Raw genomic sequence first — 10,148 nt, 5'->3', positions numbered from 1 at the left:
CCTTTTTCTCTGCAACCTGGTTATAAGGGGATCTCAGAAATGCCTGTGCCACACGCATTAACACTTGGAGGAACTGGCGTGGGTCGGTAGGGGAAGGCTAAAATAATCAGGTAACAGCTTTTCAAAATGAAGGGGACGAGAAAGTGTACACAGGGGAGACCAAATGAAACCAAGCATTCCGTCTGGGAACTATAACCCGTTTAAAACTCTTTCTGGAAAGACCTGTAAGCCGACCCGTTTTGTTTAACTAATGCTCGTCTTTTCTGCCCTTCTGCTCATTACAGACCAGTTAGAGACACTTCTGGCTTTGCTAGTATTGCAAATTCTGTCCTGAGAGTTAAAAAATATGTCGTAAGGTGATTTACTTTTTTGTTAAGATTTATTTAACTGGTATCCAAAGGTACATATTCCAACTAGAAACCTCCTTTATCAGATAATAACGCAATCCAGAAAGCATTGACAAATGCCATATGACATAAGGATCTAAGCACAAAAGTTATTCTATTTCACTCAGGTTTCCATCATCGGACTTAACTAATTTATGATTTCGGAAAAATAAAAATAATTGAAATATTGAAGATTTGATAACTGAGGGGTTCCGCTCCCCTTTAGTGGTTGGAGGAGTTGCCTTCGTAATTCAAAGATGACGCTGATTTAAAATCTATTAGTGTACAGATCCTTAGTCTATACTATAATGTTGACTCGCCTATTGAGATTTGAAGGAAATGTAATGAAAGCATTACAATTTGGCGTTTTGTTCAGTAGTTGGTTTGGTTGGTTGGTTGGTTTTTATGCGCAGACTTTACTGATATAATCGTGTTCAATATGACAAAGACCAGGGTTCCCGACTGCGCCCTTCACCATGCTAGAGCTCCTTGCGATGATGGCCAGTACCCACATACAAACAAGGCTGCTGGGAAATTTTAATAATTGTTCCTTTCAATACGTGCTAAGGGGAACCGGGCAGCATGATGTGCTTCCAAATGCCTCTGGGCAGCGTGAGTGCCTCGTACACAGCTGTTGGGATCATACCAGCTCTGCTGCAGGAGTTATGACCTCAGTGAAATGGCAGTAAGGAAGTTGCCACGATCCTATCGCTCGCCTGCAGGATCTCAGTGACAGATTTCGTTCTTTTGAAAAGGAATTAAAACGGGCACAAACACCAGCTGCAATAAGTACCCGTTTTAAATCCAGAGCCTGCTCCCACTGAAGTTCGTGGCAGAAGTCTCATCGGTTGAACTATCAGGGTCCTGATCCCCCTCGTTTCCATGGGACAGATAGTGGGAGCAGGATCGAACTCAAAGCAAGTGATTGGTTAGCACACACTGTGCGAAACAGCCCGCGTTCTGCAGCATGCCCTAGCTCGTAATCGATCAATTATTTACCGGCAATTTTGAATGTAAATACAATCCTTTAAAGTCAGTTACGGATTTTATTTCTTTTTTCTTATCCCTGTCATAGTGGTTACACTTGTACTAAGTAAAAAAGAGGGTCAGCTTTGTACTAACGTATAAATATTGCATATACTGATTAATCAGTTATGTTGTTCGAGGCAGTGTTAAGTAAATGCTTTAGGCAATTACTTTGGAATCTTCCGTTATACTGGATTCCATTTGTACTGACATTGTGTTTGATCCTGCTCCCTGAGGAGTAATACTCACTTCTGCCTAACCAGATCGATAGGGCTATGCGAGGAACTAAAGCTTATTCATCTCTGTAAGGGTTGTAGGATCGGGCTCCAACTGGAGTCTAAAGCCCCTTCCTTCCTATGTAACTAGAAAACCATAATATTAAAATCGATGGAGAGTTTGAGATGCAAAAGGAATGCAGAACAGGATTCAATTTCTCCATTCTCCCAAGACTGGGGGGAGGGAAAAGTACAAGGAGGATAGAGTGGCATTGTGAGCTACATTGTTAACACCTTAAACGGAATGGGTGAGCAGTTGCTCAGCCAAGGTATGCTATTGGTTTCAGTAGAGCTGCTTGTTTGACTGACTTCGCACCAGTGGGAATAGAAAAGGAAAAATCTGACCGCAGGTAACTGTGTTTCTTGGAGTGGTAGGTATGTTCACCGTTGTTCTGCAGAGATTTTAATTTTGATGTATTTTATTTCTTGATGCAAAAGAATAGAAAAAGGTCATGTTCTATTATAGTCCATGTAAAACACATATCAGCAATGATTATAAATGTGAATGCTTGCAGATATAGGAAATTTTTATGGAACATCTGGACAATGTTATGTGTGTGTCTGCACTGGGCCTTGTTCAGAAAAGTGATTTAAAGACAATCTTGACTATCTGGAATAACCAGTTGATTTTTGTTACAATATAATCATTAAAATACATTCTTTAGAGTTGAAAAGACTCGCTAGTGGCAAAATATTCCGAGTCCAATTAGTTTAGGACTTAATCTAAAGTCCTTTTGAAGATAATTGACAGGTTCCTTCTGACTTCAATGAACTATGCATCAGCCCTTTGATTACTGTTAGATAGTTAAAAGTGGTATTTTCGAGAACCCAAAACTTATCGAAGTCATCTAAGTGAACAACTAGACAAACAGTAGTTTGTCAGCAACTTTATTTTTTTTTAAATCGCATGACAAACTGGAACCAATACCAAAATACTGTGTCCACTGTACATCATTCATTATAAAACAAACATACACCACATTTGTAGTCTACCAAACAGTGTATTTTCTTTAAAATTATATAGTGCGTGCTTTTAGATTCATGCTTTCAATATTTATTTTACATTTGCTATTCAAATATTTTTCTGTTATAAATAATTGCAACTTGATCAAATTGTATACCTGTTATCATCCTATAGGATCCTATTCAGTACTGCAGTGCGTTTTTGTTTGTTCTTTTTAGACACGAGTAAGCAAATCGGAAGTGGAAATAAAGTGTACAGAGGCCAGACTTGCCTGCAGAATTGTGACTACTGTCCATACCTAGAACCTGGAATGCTGGAACAAGTGGCAGGAAAATTACATAGAAAAGAATTGTTTCCAAAAGGCACAATTTCCTCGACACAAAGGAGCAATACAAAATAGATGGCGGCTAAAACATTGGCGCCTAAGAGAGCGGTGCTTGTTGCGTGTGAACTCGTGCTGACTAGTATGAACCCCCCTGCAGGCTGATGCTTTGGCAGTTCAGGAGTGCCTTACAAGAGGACTGAGCGGAGTGACAGTGCATGACTGAAAACAAGCACACAGCTCTTTCCCGGCCCGCGAGGGTTTGTTTCCCAGCCCCGGAAATACAGTACCCCTATGATTACCCCCACAGGGCAAAACCCGCTGGCGTGTTTCGAAGCAGAAGCGGGTTTGCGCTGGGACAACCCGCACTGGCAGCCCGGGCGCCGGATTACTGATCATTGCTCCTGCCGCTGGTGTCCTGGTCGCTCGGGTCATCCGTGAAGCAAACGTCCACGTCGCTCTCGTTGTCAGTCTTTTGCTCCGGCTCCTGGAGCTGGTAGCCGGGCTCCCGTTTGTCCTCGGCCGCCTTGTGGAGGCTCTGCCCCGGGTGCCTGGACTTGACGTGGCGCTCCAGGTCCCGGCGCCGAACCAGCACCTTGCCGCAGAACTCGCAGCGGTAGGGGGTGTTGCCCTCGGCGTGCAGGCGGATGTGCTTGTTCAGGTTGCTGGGGTCGCCGAAGGGCCGCAGGCAGACCTTGCACTTGAGCGGCTTGTAGCCGGTGTGAGTCCGCATGTGGATCTTGAGGCCGTACTTGCGCGAGTAGAGCTTGCCGCAGTACAGGCAGAGGTGGCCGGTCTTGGGCTTGCCCCCGGGCTGGCCGGCGGCGGGCTGCAGGCTCTCCAGGCGGCCGCGGCTCTTCTCGGCCGCGATCTCGGAGAGCTGCTGCGTGTGCAGGGCCAGCTCGCGGTCTATGCTGGCCAGGGAGCCCAGCTCGGCCGGGTGCAGCCCCGCCGGCGGCCCGTTGAAGTAGGCCACGGAGTCGGGGTACTTGAGCAGGTTGCCGAAGTGCAGCTTGAGCGGGTAGTAGGGGGCGCTGTAGAGCAGCTCGCCGTTGTAGAGGGTGACGGGCACGAGCGGCAGGTTGCACTCCCCGGGGTAGGCCGCCTTCAGCCCCTCCAAGGGCGGCAGCGAGAAGCGCTCCAAGTGCAGGCCGGCGCCGGCGGGCAGCGGCGGGTAGCGGCTGGGCGGCAGCCCCCGCTCCACGTGCTTGAAAGCCGAGGTCTCCTCGAAGTGCGAGAGCAAGGGGAAGGCCCGCAGGCCGCCGGCGCAGGGCAGCGCGGGCGGGGGCCCCTCGCCACACTTGGGCTGGGGGCCGCCCGCCAGCGCCTCGGCGCGCCCGGCCTTGCTGCCCGCCAAGGCCTTGCTGAAGCCCAGCCCGCCGGCTTTGCCCTCCTCCGCGTGGGCCGCCTTGGCGAGGCCGGCCGGCCTGAAGGCCGATCTGCCCCCCGGGTAGAAGCTCAGCCCGTTGCTCCCCGCCGAGCTCCCCACCAGGCCGAGGAAGGGCCCGTGGCTGCGCCCCGAGCCCAGGCTCATGTCCAAGGCTCTCTCCTGCTCCTCCTTGCCCACCGGCCTGCGGGCCGGGCCCAGCTTGCCCAGGGGCGGGGAGGCGGCGGATTCCCGCTTGATGCCCTCCCGGGCCCCGCAGTGAGCCTGCTGCAGGCCGTGGGTCCTCAGCGGAGGCGCGCCCGGGAGCTCGCCCGCCGCCGCCGCCTTCGGGGACAGGTGGAAGAGGTCGGAGGAGCGGGCATGGTCGTGGGGGGGCAGGAAGCCGCGGCCGCTGCTCAAGCCGCAGTGGAAGTGGACGTGGGCTTTGAGGCTGTTGGGGTATTTGAACGTCCTCCAGCAGTACCAGCAGATGTAGCGCTCCTCCCCTAGGAAGACAAGCGGATCCCGCCGTTAGACAGACAGTAGCGGCACACCCGGCTCGCGAGTCAGCTACAGACAGGCCCTCCTACCGCCGCAAAGTGGCCCTCGATGGACCCATGCGTTAGACAGGCCGTGGGCTGCCATTGGGGGACGGACAGGGGCAATGGGAAGTAACGCTGTCCCCTTTCATTCGTCACTACCTTTCCTTTCCCCCAAGTCGCACAGTAAAGGCCTGATCCATAACCCAGCGGGAGGCTTTCGGCTGACCGCAGTGGTTTGGATCCGGTCTTAGATCCACACGCCAGCGCCTGGAAGGACTGGAGTACCACAACTATCTGGTTTGTGTTTTCAGGCTGGGCCCAAATAAAGCCTCTTGGCTTAGGAGCGGAGCTGGCCTGGGCTGAGTAGAGCTGGCTGGGCGGTGGTAGACTGAACTGAGTCTGGACTGAGCTAAACTGGGCTTGGGGAAACGAGAGCAGCTGTTGCCTTAAATCGTCTGTCGCGGGGCCCATCTGTTGACGTTCTCAGAATAGGTAGCGTATGTCGAGGAGTGGACTAAACTGCACAAAGGCCAATCTAATGATCGTGAGCTCCTCGTTACCCGGCGAGACAATCTCGTATATGTATAGGGCCATATGTAATCATTCCTTTTCAGAGGACAATGCCCTTTGTGCCCCATCCCTAAACATTTAGGCTTCCCTGAAGCGGAACAAACCGAAATGGCCTTGTTTGTATTATGACTTCATGTTTCTTTAAATTTAGACTTTTCTTTCTCTTCTGCTTTTTAGGGACCTTCCAACTGAGGAGTAAAATAAAGCCTGGCCTGGTTTTTTTTCAACCCTGACATTTAAATATATTCTCTGCAGGAGGGTTTTTTTTAAATGTAGACTAGCCCCTCCTACTTATCAGCATTCAAAATATACACATTATAAATTTGAAACATTTAAAAATCATAATAGTAATGTACTTGCAGGCTGTACATTACTGGCCAGCCCTAACTTTATAGAGAATACACTAAGCAGGCAAAGTTGTGAAACTGAGAAAGTAAAATAGTACATATTTCCAAGATTAAAATATTGTTTACAAACATCAAGAGGTGCGAAATCCCACAACCTTAAAAGCAGAGTAAATAAATACCAGAGACTATAAATCTGGCCTTTTTAGAAATGTCACCTAGTTCCAAAGTGTGTTAAAATGATACATTAACTTGCAGCCAAGCACAGAAGAGAGTGCAAAAGCAGCGCAGAATGGCTGGGTTGTTAATGAATAAGTTCACATGGAATTAGCACACTAAACAGCCTTTTAAAATGACTTTTAATTCAGGAATCAACCAGTGTCAGCTCATTCATTCAGTATCATTCAGGATAAAATAAAAGTCTTTCCACCCCAGCTCCCATTCCTTTTTGGAACACTTTCATGCACAGTGAATAATGAAAGCACAGAACAAAACATGGGTTGCGTATTTTCTCTTCTGTTAAGTATTATGTAGTTTCTGTCATGCATAGCTCTCACTAGTTTGCCTTGAAGTGAGTGGTCTTTATGAATCTATGCTGGAATCTTAAATCGGGCGTTGTGTGTTTTTTCGCACTGTTGGGCTGAGCTAGGGAGGAGGGGAAGAAGGAGGAGTGTGTCTGACTCTGCCGAGGCCTTAATTGCTCAATTGCAGTGTGTCTGAACCATTTCAATAATCCTATTACTGTGCATTGAGAGACAGGTAAACTAGTTTTTAAAACGGAACGGCTCGAAGTTTAGAAACCTCCACAGACCCTCCAAGCCTAATGCATTTGATTTAGAAACTTTTGCTTTTTGACTCATTTCAAAGAAGTGCGTAGGTTTTTATGTTCTTTACAAAGTATGTGCAATACCAACCAAGCTTTGTTCCAAATGCAAATGTATCCTGAATATAAACAGATTACTTCCCTCCTCCTCCCAGCTCTTCCCAAGCACTGATCTATTTAGAAAGATCCTTGTTTATAACGTTACATCAATCTACTTAAAATCTGTGAGCAGCAACATCTAGAGGTTTCTTCTTGCATTTTTCAAAATGCTATAAAAAAGTACGTAGGTTCTGGAAATCGGGGTGTGGGGTGTGCTGCAGCACCCCGTGGCTCTCCATTAGATACAGGATTTACAGTTTGGTTCAGTTGCTCACCCTTACTATACAAATTGTTCCAGCACCCCTGCAAAAGTAATAATAATTACTCTTTCGCCTTGTACTATTTATTATGCCCTCAGACTGTAACGATTAGTCTCAGACTTCACGCTGGAAGTTGGGAAATGCTGATCTTCAGAATGTGTATGTTTCATATCTTCTATATTTACAGTGGATTAGAAAGGGCATATGAAGTTAGTGCTATTACAGTGCTAGTACAGTGGACCAAATTCTGTGGTCCTTTCTATGAAAGAACAGTGCTGTAGTACAGTACTCCCATTGAAATTAGTGGCTTACTTAAGTAAGGTAATATTCGCTGTGAGTATGGGCAGCAGAGTACTTAGTACAGAGTACTTAGCCTCATTTCACTTTCTATGCAGGTCTTCTCCCGCTCCTGGGTTTTGTTACAAGGGGCCAAATTCTGAAGGCCTTTCTCTTACCGATAGCTCTGTTGGCTTTAGTGGGAAATGATTTCACTCCCTGTACAGTGACATAGACTAGCAATGTTAGGTGTTATTTTAATAGTAACTCTAAATGTATTAAATAATAGGCAAGCCCTGTTCTAAGTTCAGTCTTGAGTGCCGGGTCCTCCAAGTCATGAACATACTCTGGGGGGGATCAGCCTCCTGCAGGATCAAGCCTTTACTCATAAAATTAAAAGGCACTGAAGCAAGAAGTGTGTGGATAGTGTTGTATAGGGCTTCTGATCAGTAGGAATCGTATCATCCTGTGCGCTGCTCATTTTGTCTTTGAACAAGTCTATTCTATTATCAGGTTCTTCATTCAACCTAATCTATGCAGCAAAATTTCAGAGCAGCAATGACTATAGTTATGCTCTAAGCAGAGTGACTAAGTAGGCCATCACCAAAAGCAATTTTCAAAACGGGCTTCTGTCTGTTGCCTACGTTTTCACTGGTTTTGCAGAGATTTGTATGAAATACACAATGCAACTGCTGTTAGAATACAATTTCTTCATCTATTGAAACCCCATGTCTGCTGCAAAATGCCTGTGCATGGGAAACAGCACATGGAAATATGCTAGCTATCAAATTCACGGGAAACCATTTAGACACTGAAATATGTTTGCTGTGTCATATTTCGAAACATGCGTTTTCCCCCTTTCAGATACTACCGCGTTAATAATTTTAAAATATCGTTTATGTTTAAACTACAGCTCCACCTAACAGCAAATTGCAGATTAAAATAATTTGTCCAAGATTGATGCATGTGAGATGCTAATTTCCTAACGTACATAAATAAACTGAATGTAACTATCACATAATTTTACTTAGTACTTCCTAATTTGCATAAACTGACCACGGACCCTTTTAAAATGACTAAATGAATCTGAGGAGTAGCTGGAAATTGTCCCATATTTTAACTTTAAAATGGAGTCTGATGCCGTGGCCAAAGGGAAAAGGTGAAAATAATGTTTGAAAACATAGTGAGGTAAATACTGTATTTTAAAAATAGAGATTTATTGTTTTATGTACACCCCATTTTTCCTAGAAAACTTATAAAATAGTGTCAATGTTGAAAATATAGTTAGCTGAATCCTGATGTATTGTCAATTTGCTGGTTCCACTTCTTTAAAAAAAACTTTACAAAATAAGCAGAAGGAACAGATGACTCGAAAATGGTGGCCGAGTAGCAATCTCTGCAACTGGTATGGGGTTTTTTAAGGTTTTTCCTGCAAGCACAAATTGTATTTAGGTTTCCTAACCTCAACTTTATATCACAACGTGGATGCTAATTATAATGTTGATCTGAAAACAATAACTTTGGCTATTGGGAAATCGTCGCGAAGCTCTTTTAGAAAGGGTACCTGGGAGTTGAATTAACTTCTACTCAGTAACTACTGAACAGAATAATGAAGTCCAAGTTGCTGTACCTTTCTCGTCGTGTGTCGGAGTAGCAGTGATTGGGATGTCAAACCATTGAGCCAAAGAGTTTGAATACCACACGGTCAGCTCCTCCCCTGGCTGGACATCTCTAAGCGTTCTGTAGAAAATCTATTCGGAAGAGAGTAAAAACAAAAACAAAAAACAACCCATCAGTGCCCCCGTGACGCAGCCGATCACTGCTAGAGAACATTCAGCCAGAAAGTTGCGCGCAATCTAGAGAGAGAGAGATACCTGTCCTCCTGGTAGATCTGCAATAGCTTCCAGTGTCTGTTCTTGTGTGTTTCTGGCAGCCCGGATTAACCCTATCCACTCCAGAGCTGAGCCCCCGGCTTCATCCACTAATTCCCCTCTCACCATCCGTACCTAGAATACAGGCATCAGCCACTGTCATTTCCACTCATGATCCAAGCGAGACAAAACACAAACACAAACCCCTTATAAATTAAGCCTAAACGTTCTCCTCACTAGCAACCCTTGCCTCATCTTCCCATCCAGGGAATCGCTGGCTTATACAGTCAATAGATCAAGGCCGAACAAGTGTTTGGGAATAGCAGGAAATCATAGTAGCGAAAGGAGAAAGAAACACCTAGTTTGTAAGAGCTATATTTTGCCATCTTTACTCATGTTGAGAAGTGTGTTACTCTGCGACTACCCTGCATTGAGATAAAGGAGACTGCCCCTGGAGTGAGTATATTCATTGGAAGGATAAAAGGTTCCTTCCATTGCCTAGCTCCGAAAGCTGTAACTCTGCCTTATTGTGAGAACAATTCCGCGTAAGAACTTCTCTCATTGGACTTCCTTTACTAGAACGTATCTTGTTCAAAGGCTGCAGGTGTGGTTAGTTTAAAAGTTTAAGCTAAATGTAAAATGCGCCCGTGATATTTTACATTCCAGTTGGGAATGACTGTGGTTTCGTGCCTTAAGCCTGGAGTGGAGCAAGTGTAAAATATGCGACTTGTCAAAAGAAAGGGGAAGAGAAGAGAGAGAATTAAGCTGAGCTACAAAGTCTCTGTGGCCTCATACTTCATAAGCTGCTTGCCCATACAAAGAGAAAATGAAGTGCCAGCTCTCTGAATGACCATGTAATAAAAGTCACTCGAACAAAGCAGTCTAAAGAGAGAAACCAATGGAGCCAGATGAGAAATAAATTTGAATGGGCTGGCAGAGCGTTTAAAAACAATTAAAGGGCATTAAAAATCCGAGCGGAACTTATGACCAACCTGTGCACGGGAAGGGAGGGCGGGGGGTAGAG

At 45.7% G+C, this 10,148-nt stretch overlaps 1 protein-coding gene across 1 annotated transcript; it reads right to left on the bottom strand.

Moving 5' to 3' along the window:
* Positions 1-2,457: 2,457 nt before the first annotated feature.
* PRDM13 (PR/SET domain 13) lies at positions 2,458-9,253 on the bottom strand. The gene is made up of 3 exons (XM_006118437.5): positions 9,128-9,253; positions 8,884-9,004; positions 2,458-4,845 (listed from the first exon to the last, which is right to left on the bottom strand). Exons 1-3 carry the CDS (start codon positions 9,251-9,253, stop codon positions 3,362-3,364), a joined length of 1,731 nt encoding a protein of 576 aa, XP_006118499.3. The 3' UTR covers positions 2,458-3,361.
* Between the last annotated feature and the right edge of the window lie 895 nt (positions 9,254-10,148).

Source organism: Pelodiscus sinensis, chromosome 3 (assembly GCF_052426305.1).
Source record: "Pelodiscus sinensis isolate ZL-2025 chromosome 3, ASM5242630v1, whole genome shotgun sequence".
NCBI classification, from domain to species: Eukaryota; Metazoa; Chordata; order Testudines; family Trionychidae; genus Pelodiscus; species Pelodiscus sinensis.
Note: the sequence above shows the minus strand (reverse complement) of the source record. Positions and strands in the feature narration are given on the sequence as shown.

Coding starts and splice junctions, on each gene's coding strand:
- PRDM13 (XM_006118437.5), bottom strand. CDS start 9,253: ATGGTGAGAGGGGAATTAGTGGATGAAGCCGGGGGCTCAGCTCTGGAG. Junction 9,005..9,127: donor CAGATCTACCAGGAGGACAG/GTATCTCTCTCT, acceptor TCTTCCGAATAG/ATTTTCTACAGAACGCTTAG. Junction 4,846..8,883: donor TCCGACACACGACGAGAAAG/GTACAGCAACTT, acceptor TTGTCTTCCTAG/GGGAGGAGCGCTACATCTGC.